This window comes from Strix uralensis, chromosome 26, assembly GCF_047716275.1.
Source record: "Strix uralensis isolate ZFMK-TIS-50842 chromosome 26, bStrUra1, whole genome shotgun sequence".
NCBI lineage: Eukaryota > Metazoa > Chordata > Aves > Strigiformes > Strigidae > Strix > Strix uralensis.
Genome location: NC_133997.1, coordinates 6885677 through 6909073, shown reverse-complemented (window position 1 = coordinate 6909073; position 23397 = coordinate 6885677). Strand labels below are relative to the sequence as shown.

The 23397-nt window shown below is 42.9% G+C and overlaps 2 protein-coding genes across 3 annotated transcripts in view; one reads left to right on the top strand and one right to left on the bottom strand.

Moving 5' to 3' along the window:
* On the bottom strand, positions 1-19314 carry KCNJ1 (potassium inwardly rectifying channel subfamily J member 1). Of its 2 annotated transcripts, none has more exons than XM_074851241.1 (3): positions 19183-19314; positions 17161-17273; positions 1-2796 (listed from the first exon to the last, which is right to left on the bottom strand). In XM_074851241.1, the coding sequence occupies exon 3, from the start codon at positions 2775-2777 to the stop codon at positions 1662-1664; it is 1116 nt and encodes a 371-aa protein (XP_074707342.1). In that variant the 5' UTR covers positions 2778-2796; positions 17161-17273; positions 19183-19314; the 3' UTR covers positions 1-1661. The 2 variants fall into 2 exon arrangements, with proteins under 2 accessions (XP_074707342.1, XP_074707343.1); XM_074851242.1 differs by having other exon boundaries at positions 17161-17235.
* The window catches only part of KCNJ5 (potassium inwardly rectifying channel subfamily J member 5), a 63760-nt gene that overhangs the window by 4287 nt on the left and 36076 nt on the right, over positions 1-23397 (top strand). Inside the window, exon 2 of the mRNA XM_074851239.1 lies at positions 10522-10713. The gene's annotated coding sequence lies outside the window, so the exon portion shown is untranslated. The remainder of the gene's footprint in view (positions 1-10521; positions 10714-23397) is intronic.

Here is a 23397-nt window from a genome sequence, read left to right as displayed (position 1 = left end):
TGGCTTTTAAAGTGCTTTAGTGACATGATTGTTCTTAACATTGCTCTTTGTACAGTGTAAGTACTTTATGTCCCGTGTTAATGATGGTAAATCTGCGATACATACTAAAATGATTTGTTCTGAACCAACAAAGGAGTTGATACTACACTGGGAGTGAGACCTGAACACTCTTGGTTCCCAGAGTTTACTTTTCATACTCACTTTATGTTCATTTGCAAAATAACTTTGTCTTGTCATCATTTGACCTACTTAATTCTCCCCTTCTTTTAAAACCGCTCAGTCCAGCAGCTTTTTAAAAGATGCTTCCATTTTACCACAGCGTTGAAAATAGATGAGCTGAATTACATCACTGGGAAGAGTTCCCAAAAAACCTTTCTCTTTGGTCTGCCACTTGAACTCTCAGCAAAAGAACTGGTTGGGGGGAAAAACGTCTGTAAGGAAGTGGAAATTCACCAAAAAGTTATTGAAGCTTCTTGTTGCATTTGAAACTTAAATGTCAAAAATTCTGAGCAGAAGATGTTCACCACTACTTAGCTACTGCTGAGCAGAACTTGTCTCCTGTAGGGATGCACATTTTGCCGTGGTGAGATGAACAGTTTGGAACTCAATCTGAAGCCCACTGTTGGTGGGAGGCTTCCGTACTGTGTTTTTGTTTTAACAAGACCTTCGTGCTTCAAAGGAAGAGATAATCTCTGCACTGTGGATTTTTTTTAAGAATACCTCTAGAGCTGGGAATTTCCTCTCTTCCCCCAGTGGATTTCTTTTCTGCCAGGTGTGAAGCAGTTGATGTGTTCGTCTCCCTACTGTGGCTCACCTTCTTTCTGGACAGTTGTCTTCAGATGTTTCATAATTTCAGTTAGCCAGCTCCTGGGGAAGTGGAGAGAAGAGTATCTGAAGGGTAAAACAGCTGCAAAATTCTTCTTCTCCCATAGTGGATCTCTGATTCTCCTTGTTTTTTCACTTTTCTTTTCCATTTGGCTATTTTTCCCCGAAACCGATCAAAGGCTTTCACAGGAGAAAAGTGGTATTTTCCAGAGTTCTAGATGCTGCAGGATGGCCCCAGCTTTGTCTTTGCTAGCTTCCTAAGCATGTACCACCCCTTAATGCTCCGTTTCTGTAGATGTACCAGCCCCAAAGAAAGAAGGAGTTGTTTCAAAATGTTCAAAAGTGCTCAAGTGTTCCAGAGCCAGAGAGTCTGCTTTCATAGAGGACTTCGGCAACCAGAAACATACGTTTTTTTGAGGCTTTGGCTCTTAAGTCACTTAGGTTTCTTTAGCTTTGCCTTCTGTCTTCCCCTTTCATGTTCTTATTCCAACAGCTGTGTATCTTTAACATGTCCTAAAGTTTCTCTCCATCTTTTCAGGCTTTTTAACAGACTTGCATGCCTCTGGGAACGTGAGTTGGACATTCCAACATAGCAGCTTCATAAAATGTCCCATAGGTATAAAAAATATAAATTCTATGAAATATATATAGCATAGTTAAATAGTGTTCTGGAGATCACTGGTATTCTGTTCCTCTTTGATTTGAGGCTTTTGAGAAGTTAAATGCTGTTTTAGAGTAAAAACAAACCTGTGTTTCTTCTTTGTTTTACTAAGTTATTAATCCTCTCAAGATTGAATTAATTCTGAAAAAAGATACAGTCCCATGAATATCTGGAACTACATTTTTGTGTCACTGGTTTCACTAACTTCTGACAAGACAAAACCAGGATTGTCATAACCTTTCTTCTCTTTGGCTTTAGCTTCTTTCTCATTGTAGAGACAGAAGGCACAGTGGGGAGTCTCCACAGCCACTGTTTTGCTGAAGTTCTGGAAGTCTACTCTGTATTTCCCTTCTTTGGTCTTGGACACAATGGGAGCAAAACGATAACCCCAGAGCACCTCTTCTGGGATGTAGGATGTCCTCACTTGACAGGTAGCGCTAGTGGCTTCCACAGTGCCATCTAAAAACACCACCAGTTCAAAATCTTGCTGCAGAATGGTTTCTGCTGCCATGTGGAAGAATGGGCTGTTCTTATCTATGATATGATAAATAGTTAATGGGGAAATGAAGAAGAGATTCTCATTGCCAGCATCGACTAGAAATTCTATGTTGACCTGGTCCAAAATGATTGTCTCTCCTTCTGGGGTGATGGTGGTCTTCAGAAGTTTTCCGTAGATGTGACTCCCTATCAGCAGGCTCTTCCTGAGGTTTGCCACCCGAATAAGGAGGCAGAGCTTCCCCCCACGTTTGCTGATGACAGCGTTCTTGCTGAAGGTGATGGTCTTAGCCCGGTTTTTGGACCTCGATATCTTGGCCAAGATGGCACCACACATAAAAGAATTGATGATTACCCCCAAGATAGACTGGAAGATGAGCAGGAAAATGGCAGTGGCACATTGTTCCGTGACACATCTGAAGCCGTAACCGATGGTTACCTGGGTCTCCAAGGAGAACAGGAAAGCTGAAGTCAAGCCGTTGATATTCTCAACACAGGGGGTGTGATTTATGGAAGGATTGAATTCTGGGAGATCTTTGTGTATGTATGCCACAACGTACCAGAGGAGACCAAATAGAAACCAGCTGCCTAAGAACGCTGAAATGAAGATAGTCATTTTGTATCTCCATCTGAGATCCAGGATAGTTGTCCATATGTCGATCAAAAAGACAAACCTTGACTGTTCTACATTGCCAAACTCTATGTTACACCTTCCATCTTTAGAGACAAGCCTTGCTCTTCGCCGGCTGCGTTCTCTGATGTGGCTGGTAAAGCGTTTCCGGAGGTAGTTGAACATTCCCTCTGCTGATAATGTTCTGGAGAGTAAGAAATAACAAACATTATGGGTAATGCAGGTTTTGTTTATACCTGCAGGTGACAAGTAAATTCTGATGAAGTCTTAAGACACTTGTTTAGGAAAAAGTTATATAATTTGCATATTTTCCCTTAGCTGGTAGGGAAAAGTTCCAGTAAGTACATAAGGAAGCTAACAGTTTCTTGCCTAAGGAGCATTGCAGAAAAAAATAATCATTTTGGCTTGCTCAGTGAAGTTCAAATGGATCGGCTGTTAATATTGTCCTCTGTTCAGTTGAGTAAGTGGAGGCATAGAGGAGCAGGTAACTTCATCGTGGACATATGTTGGAAAAACTGGTGGGGAGTGGCTGGGGTTTGAGGAGAACTTTCTGCCTTTTAGAAGATGAAGTGGGGCCTGTCTGTGCAAGTGTGTGTGTGTGTGTGTGTGTGTGTGTGTGTGTACATCGGCATTAGGAGACCCTGGATGCGATGTGGATAGTGAATTTAGGAAGAAATAAGAGTAGATGCAGAAGGTATAATTAAGCCAGATATGCAGTTACTTCTAGCATGATTATAGATTGGGTTTGAAGGTGTGAATGTCAAACTCTGGAATCACAAAAGCATCTCAGATAGGACTCTTGGGTGAGAATAAAAGAAAAGATTAAATTTCAGCAGCAAGAGAATTGGATGTTTACTCACCACAAAGGTAATGCTAAGACTAAAGGTTCAGATTCTGAAATCCATTCTTAAAAGAAAGTGTAGCTCTGTGTCCCTGTTAATTTTGTCCTTTATGATTGGTCAGGTTAAAAAGAGACCAGGGGAATAAGAGTCATTGATGGAGAAAATACTACAGATGTGTTCAGGCTGGAATTTGGATTAACCTACATTTGGAAAGTTCCCAGTCTTGAAGTTTTTCAGACATGTGGGTGTGGGGAGATGTTGATCCACTATAGAGTTGGAGACTGCCTGTTATGTTCATAGACAGATCTAGGGTCAGATTTTGACCCGAAACCTAGGAATGTTCTTAGAAATAATTGATTTCAGAGTTGATCGCCCTTCAAGCATAAAATGCGTTTCCTCGCCAGAGAGGATGTTTGATTAGTGCACAGTGTGCTAACCCACCCTGAAAGCGTACCCTTGTGTGCCTATTTAGCCTTTGTTAAACTAAATTCTTCTCATGTAGCAGAATTTAACTGTGTACTCTAATGGCATTTCTTGGGGGCAAAATGCTTCAGCTTAAGACCAACTAAAATAAATTAAGAACTTGAGGGGAAAATATTCTCACTGCTGACTCACACAAAGGCTGTTCTGTCTCTAAGGATGTAGTGTCCCCTGCCACACAGAGACCTGAATGTTTTGGGGACCTGCAGCTGCTATGGATGACGTTTTCTTTAGAAGGACCTGGACCTGAAGAGTGCATCTCGGATCAGGAGCTGCTGGGGGCTTTGTAATTGCTACTGTTACTTTACTGCTGCATTACCCTTCCCAATAGAAGGTGTCATTAAAACAACCCTTAGGAATAATTTTTTAGAGGCAAGCTAAAGATGCTACAATACTTACCTGAAACCCTGCATGATATCACTGGCTTCCTTTTTGGCTAGGAGCAAAATGCTTGGGCTCAAATTTTGCTCAATTTCAGGGGGGAGTAATGTGCTTAAATATCTGTGGCAAGACTTGTTTATCTCCCTTAAACCCTGATTTCATATATCCAAGATGGGGATAATCCAAAGGCCTGTAATGGATTAGATATACTGATGTGAGTTATTTAGTGTGACATTTGTCTCATTTAACTTCAGCCATCTATATGTTAGATAATTGCCTGTGCCAGTTGTACAGCTGATTCCAGAGTGACACTAAAGGGAGCATATGCACCTTCTGAGGGTCCGCTTGTCTTGTCACCGCAATCATTTTGTGAAGGAACAAACTGCTGCTTGGTGAAGTCTTTCCTTTACTCCATAGGCATCTCGATTAACTTAGAGAAGCTGCCTAATGTTTTAGTTGGCTGAAACAGAAATCCTTCCATTAGACGTAGTTACGGGGGCCAGAAAAAACCTTTAGATATAATAATCAGTAGCAAAGGGAAAATATTAAATTATCAGTGATGGAGTCTAAGTACAAATTAATTACATTTTGTAAAGCCAGAAGTAAATTCTATTATTTAATGTCCTTGTTTGTATCAGCAGCGCTGAGAATGAATTTGTTTGTCTCATAGAGTTGTCTTCTTTCTGCACTTAGACTGAAATCACCTTTTTCTTCTGCTCATTAAAATTAGGGTGAAAAAAATGAAGGTCACTTTTGTTGTAATGTAGCTTTTCACTGTTTTAAACTTTTGCTGTTGAATTTATTGGTTGCAAATGTAGCTCACAAAGGTTAAACTTTAAGCACATATCTGAGGAAAGGGGGAATGAGGTCACTTTCTAAACAATCCCCATTTTATTTTCCTGACGCACTTTTAATATGTTCATGTTAATGCATAGTTTGGGCAAAAATAAAATGTGCAACACACTAATCAAAGAAGTTTTCTACTGTTTAACTCCTAACCCACCTATTGTGTGAAAACATGTAGCTTCAGCTGTTGTTGACATTCCTTTTGTCCTTTTCTGCAATAATGTGAACACTGACTGTCATGACCAGAATAGTGTGTGAGATGCCTCACCCTGCCCATCGTAAGCTGCACACACATACCTTTGGCATAGGTGAGCTACAGCAGATGTGCTCCTAATCCTAGTGAATAGATGTGAAGGGGAGAAATCTGAAGAAGAATTCTGGGTTCTAATCTTCTCAATTGTGATAAGTTGCTATCACAATTCCAGTTGGCCTGATTCAGCCTTCACTGGAAACTTTGGGAAATTTGACCAAGGATCTGGACATACACTTCAACTGATAATAACCACAGAAGAGATGAGTGAGCTAATCAGCATGGTCATCAGACTGGAACCTTGCAAATAGATCCCCAACTTTACCATTCTTCTCTTTAAATCTTACATGCCCTCTTCAGAGGTTGTTTTACAAGCCCTGCTTAAGCTACCCCCAAGTATCACAGAATCATCTCGGTTGGAAAGGACCTTGAAGATCATCTAGTCCAACCGTTAACCCAGCACTGACAGATCCCAACTACACCAGATCCCTCAGTGCTATGTCAACCCGCCTCTTCAACCCCTCCAGGGATGGGGACTCCACCACCTCCCTGGGCAGCCCATTGCAATGCCCAAGAACCCCTTCTGTAAAGAAATACTTCCTAATATCTAGTCTAAATAGATCTAGTCTAAGTAGATCAAAGAGGCAGAATTATACCCCTCAGGCAGGATGACAAAGGAATTCTCCCTTCAACAAATCTTTCTTGCTCCCACACACAACTGAAATGTTGCTTTAGCAGGAGAAAAATTCTCTCCTGTATAAGCAAGCTGTGAGTATATCACAGACTGTCTAGAGGAGATTATATAAAGTGAGTTATATAATACAGCACTTAAAGTCCTTTCAGTTTAAATCAGCAAAGGTAACCCAGCTACGTCTTAGCTAATATTTACCAGGATATGTTTCCTGTTGGGCCCAAATAAGCATGGTATTGCTGTCTGTCTTGCATGTGAAATTCCGTGTTGCAGGAGTTAGCAAAATTGCTGCTGTCCCCAGGCATAATCTGTTTATAGAAGGTGCACTGCTTGTATTCTTAAACAGGGCAGCATTTACCAATAAAACTACTCAATGAATAAAGATGACATGTCAAGGTTAGGTATGAAAACAAGGAGTTTCCACTTCCCTGTTCCAGTCTTGTATTTCACAGTGATCACTAGAGTAAGCAGAAACCTTTAGATTTCCATTCTCAAATTTCTGATCTTTCCAAACTAATCTATCAGTTCCTCCACCCAGAATATTCGATCAATGCCCAGAAAATTAGTTGTTAACAGATGCATTTCTACCTTTTTCTTTCTCTGCAAGTAGGTAACAACAATCATTACAGTTCCTGATTGCTACATACCAGCTGGAGTTCCTCTGCTCACTCAGAAATGTAATTGAGTGGTTCTCTTTGCTCTTACTTGCTTTCAATTGTTTTGTTCTGAAAAATTTTGAACGTGGGGGATAATGGCCAGGCGCTTTTAATTGTTCTTTGGGTAAGTCCTTTGTGCAACGCTGTGTGCGGGGCACATTAATCCAGGGAAATGGCTTTAATCTCAGCCACGTGCAGCACTTGAGGAGATCAGTGAGTGAAGGGGAAGGTGTTTAACGTTTGATGGGGGCCTGACAAGAACAAAGTTCCGTCACCTGCTATTTCACTGAAGTTCTGATATCCCTGGCTTCATACGTCTTTCTTCCCTCGCAGGAACGGATGCATGAGCAAAGTTGGCAGAACCAAATCATTAGGGGGAGACAGCATAAATGAAAAGCGGCCCGCTGAACCCACAGCTTTTGTTAGAAATACATCATTGTTAGGCCTTCAGATGAAGTTCTAAGAAGCTTAGGTAGAAGAAAGGGCGATACAGAGTTAAAGGATTATTTTTTTTTCAGTCCTGTTCAGGTCTTTTCAAAACTCAGATCTTCTTTCAGTCCTTTCTGTGTTTTTCTTTTTGTTGAACTTTCTCTGAACAAAGAATGTGAAATATCCAATTCCTAATAACTTATAAAATCTTTTTTTATGAAAAAAGCAAACTCTAACACTTAGTCTCATGGTGTATTATCTGCTGGCTGAGACCTTTGGAGAGTATAGCTCATTTGCCCTTCGCTAGCTGCCCTGGGTAGAGCAGGAATGTGCCTGTTGTGATGGGATGACAGTTGCAACATCCCGTCTCCCTGTCTTGCTGCTTATATCAAAATTATATCAGAATCAAGGACTGCCAAAGAGAGCTAACCCCCCTGTTGAATCAATTGTAAGTATAGTAAGAATATAAGCTCGCCTAAAGCAGCCAGTTAGCCCTAGGGGTGGGCGTAAAAAAAATCTGATTTACGCCATCCTCCACGCTCACTTTATCTTTCCGACGGACGCATTTGCAAAGGGACCAGACCTGCTGGCACTGGCAAGCTGATGCAGGCAAGCTTTCTTCTTGGACCTGGCAACGTCATCATTAAGTATTTATTCCTGATAGCAGAGCTGAGCACTGAACGCAGTGGCTGTGTCTCCGAAGTGTTGACTGAAATGCCAGTTCTGTGTGGGAAATATGATCCTTCAGTCCGGCTCAGCATGGCAACCTGGGAGTCTTGTCACAGCTCCAGTTAAGTGACTACATTTTGCCAACCTAAATTCCAACTGGAATTTCTGGTGGATGCACCAAAGGAACTTATCCCTTGCCTTGCCCTTTCTCCTGCTGAGTAGAATTACTGTAAGGTGTTAGAGCTGCCCTTTTCCATTGCAGTAATGGCCATTTTTCAGCAGGAGAAGCAAAGTGGTTCCTGCCTGCCTGTGGGCTGTGCATTAGTTCATAATATCCACTGTGAACATGAAATATCTTTAGAATGGATGTCTGTCATCTCAGATTACTGTAAGCACACAAGTATGATCTAGCCAGCTTTATGTGAGTACCTAACAAAGAAGTCCTCTTAAGTGCCTAACTTTCCTCTTTAGATGGCGTGGGGAGGTTTCATCCTTCTGTCTTTTAAACTGGGTGAACCAGGATTGTCCCAGCCACCCCAACAGGGATATAACAAGGACAGGTACTATCCCCTCCCTTGCTTCCCCCGTGGCCTGATTTTTAAGAGAAGGAAACATGTTGTTTAGTCTGGAGAAGAGGAGGCTGAGGGGAGACCTCATGGCCCTCTACAACTCCCTGAAAGGAGGGTGCAGAGAGGGGGGATGAGTCTCTTGAGCCAAGGAACCAGCGCCAGGACAAGAGGGAATGGCCTCAAGCTGCGCCAGGGCAGGGTCAGACCGGCTCTTAGGAAGTATTTCTTTGCAGAAGGGGTTGTTGGGCGTTGGAATGGGCTGCCCAGGGCAGGGGGGGAGTCCCCATCCCTGGAGGGGTTGAAGAGTCGGGTTGACCCAGCGCTGAGGGATCTGGTGGAGTTGGGAACGGTCAGGGCGAGGTTCATGGTTGGGCTGGAGGAGCTTCAAGGTCTTTTCCAACCTGAATGATTCTGTGATTCTATATATGGGATGTATAGACTCTAGAGGAGCTCTTGGTTACTTAAGGGACTAAGCCACTTCAGGAAAACTGCTGTAACACCTTGCCAGCCTATAGCAGGGGGTTTCTGGCCCTCTGCCTTAAAATTGGATCTCCTCATTGTGCTTTGTGTATGTTTTGTAGAGTTTGCTACCTGATGTGTTCTGCTGCTGAGCAGCCCTAGTGTTACTTGAGTGACACTTCCAGTAAGGTTTCAGTGACAACAAGCAGTAGCTAATTTGCAACCAGGAATGTTGCTCACACCATGCCATGTGTACATGGTTTGAAAAGATAGGCTGCAGTCTTCCCTCACAAAGCCGACTTGAAGAAATAATTCATTTATGAGAGCACAGGCAAATGAATAAATGAAAGAACAGGCACTGCAGCAGTGGAGACTCAAGCAAATCATGTTTTCTGAAAGCTTAGGAGTGTTTGGGCTCCTCAAAGGTTAAAATACTTGAGGTGTATAAGTAAAATATTTACAGCAATAAAGACATTACTGTCATTGTTAGAAATTAATACATTGTAATTAGTGCTGCACACAAAATTAATCCATGACTGCATTTACTAGGGGGAGAGAGTCTAATCACTTCAGCTGGCTGGAGAGCAAATGACACGTCTCATACGCAGACACCGTTAAGGTCTTGGTAAATTTACAGAAGCAGCATTTCTTCCTGCCCTATGTGTCACGGAGGCAGGAGGCCAGTCCTGGACCCCAGTCGCTCCCTTTCTGCCACTTACTAGAAACATGGCACTTAGCTCTGTCTAGACAAAAACATTTGCCAACACTCTCCAGCCATGATCACTTCATAGGCACTAAAAACTTCATTATTTGATATTTTTGCAGTGCCAGACTAATTCCACGGCTAGACTATATCTCCCACAGCACCTTCTACTGTGACAGAGAATTCCCATGCAGCAGATCAGCTCCAGCCTCAGAGTGCATCATGAGATACGCAGTCATGCAGGGTAACTTGTCTCTGGAGAATGGAGAACTGGGAGCTAAGCTGTCTTTACTATGCAGCAGGATTTCCCAACAGAACTATTTCTATTTTCAGACAATTAGGTTTCCACTGAAAACATTAAATTTTTGATAGGAAGTGGTGCTCTGGGAGAAATTATTTCTCAAGCTAAGTATATCTCTTGGGACTTTTTCTTTGGTAAAAAAAAAAATAATAATTTTCATTGCAGTGGACTTGTGTGTGATGCGTTGTTGTGGTTGCAAGAGAAAAAAATTGGGGATTTAACTCACTGACAGTGTTATGCTAGTTTCATATTCTACTTTAAGAGAATTGATTTACTGAGAAGTCTTGACAAGAAAACATTTTGCTTTTTGCTGAAACTTTCTAAAGAAGAAAAGCAGGTTTTGTCTTTTTCTCTCTGCTGCCAGAAAAAGGCGTTGCACTCTAAATGTGTGAGAAAGGCAGACTGTAGTAAGTTCTCACCTGTATGACTGAGAGCAGAAGCTACCTGTAACCAAAGAACTACCCTGCAGTAAGATGTGGGCTGGGGAGGCAGCACTGTATAAACACCACCTGTAAAAGTCACAGGGAAAACGGGCAGAGTCATGTGAGCCAATTCTGCACGTTCTCTCATTTTGTTGTTCTTTGCTGAAGTATTTAAGGGGTTGAATCATTAACTTGCAATTTCTTTCTACAGATTGGCAATGTCAAGTCTCAGTCACCAGTGTGGTGTGGCGAAAGGACTTTTGCAGAAGCCCCCAAGGCTGAGAGACGGCCGACTTGGGCGTCAGCGACACAGCTAGAAGACAGCCATTACTCAAGGCAAAACCACCCATGGACACTCCGACAGTTCTGACCCTGCTTCCGCACCTTATCTCAGTACTCAGCGGTACCTTGTTGTATAAAAGCTTCTGTTCACGTACATTTTCTTTCCAAAGTGTCGTTAAATTTGATCTGCTAGTGGCTTCATACCACCCCAGAAAGGACCCAGCTCTGGGTGTGGGGAAGATTGCTGACAGAAAACTCTTAGCACTGTTGCAACAGCTTTGAGTGTGGTTGGAGGAAGGTTCTTGCTTACTCAACGCATGAGAAAAGCATGAAGTTACTTTCTCTGTACTCTGCACAGAAACAGGGAACAAAGGCAAGAAGGCGAATGTTGCTGTGGTGTAAGGTCCTCTCACAGTAGTTCACAGAGAATAGCCAATTCCAGCTCCAGAGCAGAGACGCTGTAAAAGAATACTCAGAACAAGCTACAGCAGCCTTGCTAGCCCAGCTCTGTGGTCATACATGGCACGCTCAGCCAGCCTGAGAGATGGGATTTGATGTACTACTTGTCAGGTCTGTAATATCACAGAATCGCAGGATGGTTTGGGTTGGAAGGGACCTTAAAGATCACTCAGTTTCAACCTCCTGCCCCAGGCAGGGCCACCTTCCACCAGCCCAGGTTGCCCAAAGTCCCGTCCAACCTGGCCTTGAACCCTGCCAGGGAGGGGGCAACCACAGCTTCTCTGGACAACCTGTGCCAGGGCCTCACCACCCTCACAGGGAGGAATTTCTTCCTTAGATCTCATCTAAATCTCCCCTCTGACAGTTTAAAACCATTACCCTTTGTCCTATCCCCACACCCCCTGATCAAGAGTCCCTCCCCCCTTTCCTGGAGCCCCTTTCAGTCCTGGGAGGCCGCTCTAAGGTCTCCCCAGAGCCTTCTCTTCTCCAGCTGAACCCCCCCAGCTCTCTCAGCCTGTCCTCACAGGGGGGTGCTCCAGCCCCCTGATCATCCTTCTGGTCCTGTTCCCTCTGTGTGAACCTGAGGAAGATGAGGGAAAGGCAAATGAACACCTAACCTGGATGATACTGCAGCAGGAAGAGTTCCTTTGAATTCTGCTACTGTGTTTTTATGATATAGACTGTACATAGCTTGCTGGTGCTCCAAAAAGGTGCTTGTAACAATGTGGTATCATTGCTCTGCTGCAGTCTTTCACCTCCTTATAGCACCAGGGTAAACTGTGTTGTGGGTGGTTATCCTAGTCAGCAGTTTGGGAATATTTTCCTGTGATGTTAAGAGCACTGTTCTATTGCAGTCCTTACCATTAGTTAGGCTGTAATTTCAGTATCCCAGTCTTGTGTGGTTATCAAGGTGACTTTGATTTCTCAACTGGCAAAAAACCATTATGCTGTGCTGGTTTGTTGCCAATAAGCCAACCTCAGATAGGACTATCACACTGGTCTTGATAAGCCAGGTTCAAATTGGGAAGCCCAGCCCCAGTGTTTCTCAGATAGTAGGATTGTGAGAGGAAAGAATTGGAGATGTACCAGGTGACATGATAGATGGTAGCTGCATTCTGCAGCAGGAGCCTGCAGCTCCACCTGAAATGGTGATGGAGGTGAAGAGGAGAAAGTAAGATTCGTTGATCTGGAAACAGGCAGTTGTTCAGCTGTAGGCCTGACTCTGGGGTCTCAGACTGTTTCCATTGCTTTCTAACTCATGTTCCCTGTGTGCAAAGGAAATAAGAGTAATTCCACTACTTGACATGCGGCTGTGAGGCTATTTTAATGTTGACAATGTTTGTTTTTTCATGATGTAGAGTGTTATTTTATTACAAAGCAACTCTTGGGCCGCCCTGCCCTGTTAGAGTAGCATGTTGCTTCAGTAGTAACTGAAATGATCCCTGAACACAGCTGTCACTTAAAGTATTTTGAGGTCTTTCAGGAGCAATGGTGTGCTATAAATACAAATTATTGCTTTTTTTTTCCATATAGAAGGCAGTTCTTTCATACCTTATTCTACTTCTTTCTTAAGGTAAACAAAGTACAAAGTGAGGAAGGCTTTCTCTCAAGATGAAAGTGTGTGCAGCGCTCTCCTTGGATAGTTTATACCACTGAACTGTGTATAAAATAGTTTTCCACCTTTGTGTGTCTCAGTTTTCAGAGATTAAAGGCCTGCTACATTGCAGCGTGAGTTCTGTTCTGCTTATTACTTAGCACTTCTCAGCCCTCTTCCTTTTAATAACTAGTACTCTCATAAGTAAATCCCACATACATAGTTTACAGGCATCTTTTCTACTATTAGTTCATTTGCTACTTGTCTGTCTGCTCGCTGGTTCTGCTAGTTGCTTTGATTTGGCATTGGTTTACAATCAAGTTGTCCTTATTTCTTGAATTTCTGTACTGCGGGTCATAGTTTCTCTTAGACAGGGATATTAACAGACCATTTCCTTCACGAGCATGCGTTAGGTTCCTCTGAACTGTCCTGTCTGTCATTCAGAAGTTTTCCAGCAGATGTGTTGAAAAGCGTATCGTTCCAGACTTGCTCTCCATTAATAGGTGTTTTGGACTTAATTTTCCTGAGCTTGCTTTCTACCTCAGAAATCTAAAGAACCACCCTGATGGCTGTAATCAAAGTCAGATGGGTTACAGCTGGTAACATAGGGAATGGGAGCATCTGAGAGAGATAATGTAACCTCTTAATTGTTACTGTGCCTCTAAAAAGCAAAGAAACCAATGATGAAACCACAGGATTGTTAAAAAGGGAAAAGATTCATTGCATTCCTGAACAGATATATGTTTCCTTGTGGATAATATAGGCTCTCTCCTACAGGAGGTCCTTTACGTATCTGTCCATCTGACACGCTGAGCTTATATTGAAGCATGTCATCTGCTACCTGTTGACCTTCCATGCTCCTTTTTCTGCTCGCTGGGCCTGCAAGACTGTCATATAGCAGCTGCAAGGTAGATTGGCACTTGCTGGCTGATGCTGCGTGTTTAATCAGTTGAGGTTCAACCATAAGAGTATCAGACACCAGTAGTTTGGAAGATTTCATTATATAGTGCTGTGATCACAAGTGCTGGCAGCACTGCAAACCTTGATTGACAGATTTTGTCCTACTTCTGGTTCCTGAAGCCTGATTTCTATGATGTTCAACCAAGCTGTCTAGATACATCTTGTCCCATTACAGTCTCATCTCAATAGTTTCCTTCCCTCAGCTTTTCTTTGCTGCTGCATCATGAACAGCCGCCGGTCCAGTGTCTTTTCTGGGGGTGTACAGCATAGCCCGCAGCCCTGCTGTGGCTTTTAAAGTCAGTTTGTGGTCCCAAGACCTGGGTCGTGAAAAAGCCTGACTTCAGAGATTTCCAGCTAAAGTCAGAGGTATTAAAGCCATTTGGTGTTCTTTCATACAAAGTCTGATGAAGCAAAATTTTGTCTGTCTGCTTGTGCCTAGTAGATTTGTTAAAAGGTTCCTGTGATTTATTACAGATGAATGTCATGAAAGCTAAACAAATTTCAGGAGCAAATCTCGAGGATCAAATCTCAGTAGGCAGCTATTTGCCTAATGTCCTACTTTTTTTCACATCTCCTGCGGGAAGCAAATAGCTTTTAGTTACACAAGTATCTGATTATTCCCTGAAATGATAAAACTCAAAATCGCTCCTTTTAGGGATAATTTGTGCTTTCAGGGGCATGCACAGTGCCCTTTGAAGGTGCTGGGGAACACCAGCTGCAAATCTAAAGACAGGAGCAGAGTCTGCTTTCCTTGGGGTTTGTAGTAGAGCTTTTTCTATTCCAATCCTTCAGTTACTTTTGAGTTCCTAATTATTTATATAAGTGTAATTGACTTGCAAGACTCTCTTGGCTTTCCGTATGCATTGAGAGAATTATTGACCCATCACATGGGTCATTGATGTGAAGAGATGTATGAACAAACCGGGTGCAAAATAGTTACTTTGCATTCTTAATAGCAAATGTAAGCCATTAATAACTTTGCTCCTCAATGCTCTCAGCGCCTGCACAATTTTAGTTTGACATGCATATGGCTGAGTTCATCCTCAGTGTAATTTGAAATTCATTGGGCATGGACTTCATCTCCTTATGCTACTTTAAAATCTCTCCCGTGTTGAGATGTGATATGCTAATTCCAGAGTTTATGGCTGACTTGAGATGCTACGTTTGAAAAATCAAATCCAATTAAATCAACTTATTACCAAGGTCAGAGACCAGCATTCAGCATATTCTATCCCTTGCTATTTCGCAGCAAAGAGTAAACTTAGTGAGCATATTGTCTCTCAACCCATAAACAAACTAATCTGCCCTAATAAGAAGGCTTCTGGCTGAGGGACCTAGGAAGCATAATCAAGTGATAAAGCAGTCCCTGGAGAGTTCAAATAGCTGAGCTCAGTTCCTGGCTTTTCACATTTTTGTGTGTATTACGGGACAAATGTTCTCCCCTTTGTGTCTGTTTCCCCACCTACTCATGAGACGGAAGCAAAACTCGGGTGTTGTGTGGATAAATTCAATGGTCGCAAAAAGCTTTGAGACCTCTTGAACGTGTTGCCGTGGGCTGGCAACACAACATCAACTTGTTGTAGTCAGAATTTTAATGGAGCTCAGATTTTAGGAGAATATAAATGAGAGATGCTCAATTGCTATCTTGGCAGAAACCTGTTTGTTACCTAAGAAGAGGAAAAGCTGCGTGCATATTATCTTAATATTCTCAGCAAGGAGTGAAACAGAGGGGAATATACTACAGCTGTTTGAGATGGACAAATATTAAGCCGATTTGCAGATACTTTTGCAAATGAAAGTCTTAAGTTTAGATTTATTATGAGTTCCCACACTGTGTAAGTCTTTGTATTTAAATTACACTATCACCAAGTGCCTGGTGGCTTTTCTGCCTTTTACTGTTCAGCACCTAATGCATTTCCTGCAGGAGGTCCTTATGTTCCAGACAAAACCAGACAGAAAAGTGAGAAGAATGTTGAATTCTTAGATACCCTTTACAAACAGCCCACTGTCTCATTTCCAGTGGAAAATATAGTTTAATGGGCACAGGCATCTTACACCTTTCCCATTCGTTTAGGAGCTTAAGTCTTGTTGGAATTTCTATGGTGTCGATTCATTCCGCCAACCTGAGGGAACTTACTGAAGTGCCAAGTTTAGTAGCTTAGGTGCCTCAGAGCTCCTCTCAGTCATCAGAAATTGTCACCTCAAGGTGAATTGCTTCCATCCAGTTACTCCTCTCAAACTTACCTGTATCTTCAGCTACACAAGCAGCTCTAGGTAACAAAACTCCTATTTTGAATTAAGTTTCTGCTTCTGTTAAGTGTCTAATTTGAACCTGGGACAAAATTACTTCCAAAAGTGAAGCTCTTACCTCGGAGCTTTTAAAAATCTGGTATCAGTTGCTCTAGTTCATGCAGAATTCAATTATGTAGCAGACCTCGGGATGTCACTTGAAATTTCCAGAGTCCTAGTAAAGCAGTGTAAACCCCATGAAGGATTTACTCTCACCTTACTTTACCCCTCAAAATGTTAGAAAAGTCCAGGCAAGCTAATTTAAGAGAGACACTAGAGTTAGACTGTATATGAGGACTGGAGGAGCTGTTCATGGCATCTCACCTCACCTGCCCACCACCAGGTTGTGTGAACAACCTGGGTGACAAGATTTGACATAGCCTCCAAATTTTAGATGAATAAAGGCAGTGAGATTAACGTCCTTGTTTTATCTCTTGATACTAGCAAACATTCACATACAGGGAGGCCATTCAGATTGCAGTAGCTGCATCCTCTGAGGCAAGTGTCACTTGTATAACTGCTGTTTTTCTCTTTGGGACAGAAATTCCTAGGGCTTCAAACACTATCTTGCTGTTTGTTACCTGTTCCATGGTTACTCCGTGTCCCTTTCCCTCTACAGCACAGAAGGGAGTTGAGAGAGTTTATTAAAGTATGAGCCAACTTAAATTACTTTGCATTTATCATGGACTACTGCAGAGAAATCGTGCTCACATGTCAAAACCCTGCATTGTGCAATCAAGAAAGAAATAAAACCATCTTACCTCTGTGAGTGCTCAGAACAGAGTGTGCAAATTCATCAGCCACTCACAGCCTGAATGTAGTCCAAGCTACCTGTTCTGCAGAAAAGACTTGTGAAGATATTCAGGGCGGGGCTAAGAAAAAACTGACTGCTGTTCTCCAGTAGGCAGGCTGAACTACAGTCCTGTTCACGTACAAGAAATAGAGCCTCAGGGTATATAGAGCTAGTACGTCTTTTGGTGGATTTTCCTGTTGAGGGTATAGACAACTGGCACTTCTGTAGCCACTAGGCTTGGAAGGTAAATCTACAGTCCTGTGTCAAACTCCCCTCGTTCCCACTGTAGTCCAGCAGCTTAAGGATGCACCTTAGTTATCAAGCGTTAAGGTGAGTGGTTGAGTAGCTTTCAGGTGCAGGATGCTCTGAACTCCATGGCTGGAACCATGGCCACAGAGTCATGGTCACGGGCCATGGTCACCATGATCAATCCTTCAAGAACCACCCAGTTACCCCAGAATATCACTGCTTACCAGCTACAGGGGTGAGTCCACAGAACTTCTGCCGAGAAATGTGAATTCCCAGAGCTGCTCTCTGTTACATTTCTCCTGAAACGGTCAAGGACAAACAGCAGGTCTGGATGGAGCTGGAAACCAGCAAGAAGCTCAGTGAAAGGAAATGAGGCATGAGAGCCTCTTTCCACCACCTGTCTCACCACCTCCCACCCCCCCATCTATTTACACCCAAATACAAATCCATGATTAAGACTTAGCGCCCTTTGCCCTCATCCTTCCCCACTCCACACATTGCTCCTACTGTGTTTCCAAGTCCTCACGCTTCCCCCGCAGCCTCTTGCTGTCTACTTTTCAACCTGAGAGCCCAGCCCCGGAGTCCCACACCCTCTGCTCATCCCTCTCGGGCACACACCTCCTCACCCACATGCTTTGTGTTGCCTTGCTCAGCTCCCCTGTCCTCAATTGCAGCAAAGCCGGGTCAGGATCCAGCAGCCTGCACCGTGCTGGTGCGCGCAACAGCAAGTTATGTCTAATCAGATGTATCGGCGTGTGCCGAGGCTCTTACTCAACAGCACCTATAAGACTGTGCATAGAAGGAGAGCGTGCTTGCTGCTGCTGACACTGCCCAGCACAAGCCGACTATTTTGAAGTTTGTGTAACGCACGTACCACTGCTCAGAAACCTCGGGCATGATTAGGTATTAGCCAAAAGGATCAGTCCCTGGGCATTGCTGTATCTGCATTAAAACTGAGCTGGCCAGTCGCTGTAGTATGTACTCCTGTTAAGCTGATGACCAAAACTCTTTTACACTACCCCTTACTGGGCTTTTTTAACAGAATTTGAGAAAACAGTGGCAGTTATTAGATAAGCACCTAAGGAAAAAGGCTGTGGTATAGGAAATAGAGTCAATCAGTACAGAAGGGGCACCTGTTACTTCCTGATCATTCAAACCATTACTTTGTTATTTTCATAATTTGATTCTATAATGGAGATTTTCCCCCTCCTGTGCAGTGAAGTTGCATCATGCAGAAAATTGGTTTGTTTAAGTAAGAACTCTTATGGTGTCTTTCATCAAATGTTCTCCGAGAACATTACTAATAATTCATTAAAGGGGCACTGTCAGCTGGAACACTTTTAATTACCATTTTCTGACAAGTCAACCCTTAAGTGGTATGCCCTGATTCTTAAATTTATTACTAACACATATGCAGATTTTTCTTTTTCCCTGCTGATGTTTATATGGGTTGAGAAAAGTAATCGACTGTGAGATTAAGGAAGTGAACCATGCGTGACATGTTGTCATGCCCAAAATGGAAGATAATTTAAGGGTGGTTACTTTTTTTAACAGTAGTTTTGAGAAACTCATTACTGTAGCCCCTGAGCATCTCAGTGCATCCGAGTGCTGTGTGCACGTTACTGCTGTGAAACTGAAACGCATTGAACTTAAGGTATAGCTGTGAAAATCATTAGCTGCTGCTTGTTAACTGTCTGGGTATACATGCTTAGTCTCTAACTAACTATGAGGTGAAGACAGACTGGCTGGTGCTAATACAGGGGTAACCCAAGAGTACTGGCAGTTACGACACAACAGCTAGTAAGCTGTAAACTTGTATCAGCTTATCCCACCCTAGTTTTTTTGCACAGCCATACTTTAGGGCCCTTCCAGCCCCATGTCGCTGTCATTCCCAGAGAAGAGTAATGCCTGAACTGCCATCTTCTGCCTTCTGCATCTGAGGTCACTACAGCAGATGCAGAGAGTTTCTTTGACAATGTTTTCTTAAGCCTCAGTAGCCTGTTTTGCGGGAGCAGAAACTGAAGCAGAGAACGATCAAGAGGGTTGCCCAAGGAAAGGTAAGCCAGCGAGTAAGCAGACTAGAATCCAAACATCCAGTTCCACAAAAAAGGACTTTCTGTTTCCCTTGCTGTAGTCATTAGGTGACAATTTTGTAGGCAAGGGAACAGAAGGGACAGTCTATCTGAAAATATTGTGGATTTTCTCAGTCAGCTATTAAGAAAACAGTATGGCACTGAGCCTCTTACCTTGTGTCCTAAACAGTAAAGGTGGCTGCAGAAGGGAGGTGGGAGAAAAACTTCCTGGCTTCGTGTCCCCTAGACCATGCAATTTCCACAGTACTTTGGTCCAGCAGCTTCTGTATCAAAGGAAGAGAGCCCAAGGCCCTCTTTGGCTTTTATGTGTGGCTGTGTCAGCTCAGACTGGTTGCCAGCTCATCTATATGCAATGGCTCATTAACATTGTGGCTCGGTTTATATATTGTATGTGAAAGGCAGAGGAATGGCTGCTGGATGGATGAAAAACACAGCGGAAGTGTTGAGCTGCCAGAGTGAGGGAAGGTAGTGCAATATTGCCTAAAGAAGCTGGCGTTACTCTTATTGTCCCCAACATCTGAGTCTCTTGTCCCATCCCACCAGTACAAGCACAACAGAAGTGTCCTGACTGCTTGTGAGGATCAGGCCTTTTCTCTGCGTGGGCGGTGGGTTTTGGAAAGGACCAGGTGCCTCTCGATACCTCCCATATTCTGCAGAACCCTCTGCAGTTTGATTTGGTCTGTGCTATACTAGACGCGCGTGCCTTTGCCCAAATTCCTGCTTAGACTTTCCTTCCTAGATTTGAGCTGAAACTCATCTGAATTCTCTGCGGAGGGCTGACTGCAGAAGTTCACTCGTTACTGGAAAGTTGCTGTTGCCCTCCCTGCATTGCTGACATCTTGGAGCTTAAAGAAACATGCATCTCTTGTATTTCTCAATCCTTTGGTAGAGTGCCTTTGCATCCTGTTGATAAGGGATCGAGTGATGTAAGCCTGGAATCACCTCACTTACTTATAGGCACGCAAAAATTAGGTGTCTAATAAAGCAAATTCTTCTGGTTCTCTCTCGCGTTCGGAAGCTGTTTCTTCTCACTCTAGGACAAGCATCTTAGGCCTTGTAGATGTGCCCATCCTTCTCCATCAGTAGAGAGAGGATTTAGATGGCTGGAGCAGCTTACACCCCTATCTGTTGGAAGCCTACTGTAAATAAATTAGTCCAGCCCTCAACATGAAAATCCCCAGACTCAAGCTGATCTACCCGACGTTAAACAGCAATAAGAACCCAGTGCTTCTAGCCACCTACCAGGGACAGGTGGAGGACATGCTGCAGGTAGGATCCTCTGAGTCTTTGGAAACAGGATTTGTATGTTAAAAAAAGTTATTTAATGCTTGGGCAGAGCCAGATCTATTCACACAGTTGAAACCAACAGGAGCTTTGTGACTCAGTGATGCAAGCGTTTGCCCCCAAGTGTTCTGAAGACAAAAAGCACTGCTGTAAGGAATTAAGCTCTGTTATTAACCATCCCATTGTTTTAATAGCTCCGTTATTAATAATAAAGTTGATAATACTCAAGCAGCACTTTTCATCTCCAAAGCATGTTAATCCATCCGTTACACCTCTTAACGTTCCTGTGAAGCAGGTATGCTGTTAGTGACACCACCACATACAGGCTTTTATAGCACCAGGAATTGATGATGGAATTGCTCCAGATACTTTTCCCAGGAGATAATGGCTGTATAATCTGGTTATTTTTACACTGTGCTGAGCACATGCAGGAATCTTGTCCTTTTCACCTATTGGCAGTTCATGATGGCACCAATTAATTGTCTTGCATCACACAACATACTGCAGATTGTTTAACATAATTTTTCAAAGAAGCAAGCTAGTTCTCCTGCAATGAAACTCAATGGGATTTTTTTCCCCCACTAGCTTCAAAGAGCATAGTTAAGCCCTTAAAGGGATTTACTTCTGTTAAATATTATCCTCAAAACTGAGAAATTAAAAGCAAATGGGCTTTCTTCTTTTTTCCTCTAAGACATGTCAAAAGAATATTACAAAAAAGAATAGCTTTCCACAGCTTTTAGAAACTCCCCAAGTGAATTTCAATTGCAGGTTTTTAGGAAAGAGTGTAATTAACAACTTTATTCAGTCTGAAGCCAGAAAATTCTTTCTATATTTGGCATGAAAAAAGCAGAGCAGGAGGAGGGGAGTAAATGACCTAGATTTTCACAAGTGACAAATGACTCCTAGGTGCTCTGAGACCCCTAAAATGGCAGAGGTTCCCACAAAGTGCACTACAAAATTATTTCTCTTTATTGTCTTTCATGTTGGACATTCAAAATCACCCAAGACTTGGAAATCTAGGCTGTTGTGTTTGTTAGAGGGACTATTTTATTCACCTAGGGTAACATTTCCAAAAATGCACCCTTAACCAAGCAATTAAATCCTATTTTCAGAAGTGACCTTGGTATGCCAGAAGCTCTCCTAATTCATAATGATCTCCCCTTTTCTGAGCTTGCTTCATTGTTTTCCTGGAATGTGTGCTTTGAGAGCATCTCCCATAAAGAAGAAACGGGGAAAACAAGGTGTGACTGAGCTAACATTTTCAGAATGTCCCTTGCTATTTTTGCAATTTTTTCTTGTTTTTCAGTGTTGTGTTTTCCACAATAAAGTCAACATTTTCTATAAAAAGCAAGTCCTCTATGAAAAGCCTGTTTGCCTGATAGCAGTTTTTCTGTATTAATGTTGATAATCTCTGTTTTGTCAAAGGAAAAAAGATTTAATGCCTTTATCTTTTGGAATTGTTATTTATAGAAGAGGAGGTCTCCCTAAGATATAATCAAAGATACATATTTTAAGTATAGTAGGCAAGTCAGTACTGCAGGCAATTGTTTATTCATTAACCTCAGCGTAGCTAGGCTGGCAGCCTCCCAGTACTTATTTACTTTGTGCTTACCATGGGGAGGAATTTGAAATCCATTGCTATTTTATTCTGAGTCCCAGGAGAGATGATTCTGTCCTTCCACTTACGTCTCATTGTGTATGACTCAAAATGCTGAGCATACTCTAGATAGTAGTGTAGCAGTGAGCATGGCAGTAACAGGAGACTGAATATTCAGTCTGATGTAGGGACAATTGTGATTCATTCCCAAAACTTTCTTTTCTGTGAACAAGCACCATCATAGCTGAGAGAGAAATATGAGAACTGGGTTTTTGCTCCTCTTAGCAGGGAGCGTCACCGACACCCTTCCTTAAACAAATAGCCATGCATGCCAGCTTGTAGATAACCTTGAAGAAAGTGTAAATCTCTAGGACAGCAAGTGTCTGAAATGGAAGAACAGTGTAACAGATGAAGCTGATTCTATCCCTCATCCCTTCCAGCACCTTCAAGCATTGCTACTAATGAAAATAAAAGCTCCCTAATCACTTCAGCCTTCCTTATTCTTAGACAGCGGGTAGTTGAAGCCCTTGGCCTCCTCTGCTAACTGTAATGACAAAATTTAAATGCATAGGCTATTTAAATTCAAGAACAAAGCTGGCTGTAGTGCTGGCTTGGCAATGCATGTGGAAATCCAAAAAGGCAGAGACCTGTGTTATTTAACTCCTTGAAGTCATAGTCAGCAGATGACTTCAGTCTCGTAGTCAGCCTCGTATTACCTGCCCTCTTCTTTACAGAGCGGTGCAGGTGGGCTTAGAGAGGGGAAAACAGTACTCGAGACTTCACAGCACGAGAGAGAAACTTGGCTGCCCGCTGATGGGTTGTTTTGTGTCTCCTAGACACGTTCGCACGCTTAATTTTTCTGTGACTTTTCAGAAAGCACAGAGAAATAGTGATGAGAATTTGGCACTCTTTAAGTTGTTATGCTACCACAGCATAGCTGCAATAAAGATTTCCTGAAACGGCGTGGCCTAGAATCCCCCCCAGTCCCCTGGCAAGCCCGCAAGGTAGAACACCTCTGTGGATAACGCCACGTGGGGAAAGTGGGTTTTATGCAACTCTGTTCACGGGGGAAATCATGCCAACTTCTCCCTGGATGGAGTAAAGCGCATTACTTGTATTTACTCGTAATTCAGCTGCTTGGCAGAGGAGGTTTGTGCCAGGGAAATCCTTACTTCCTCTGAAAAAATATAGGGCATGGGTGGACTGCAACAAAGACACTTCTTTCCTTCCCGGCTGCAGCAAGCTGGGTGTTTAGCACAGGTCACAGGGAGCAGGGCAGAGCGCTAACGGCACCTCTGAGTAGTCCTTGGTGGCGTGGAGGGTGTGTAATCACCCGTGAGGAGTACAGTCATGAGTCACTTCCCTTTTTCTAGTCACTGAATCCTCCTTTTAAATAGTTAAGCTGAGCACACAGAGGAAGAGGTAAGACTTGTATTGATAGAAAGCACCATCTTACATTGGCATCTGCGTCCTCATCACCTGGCCCC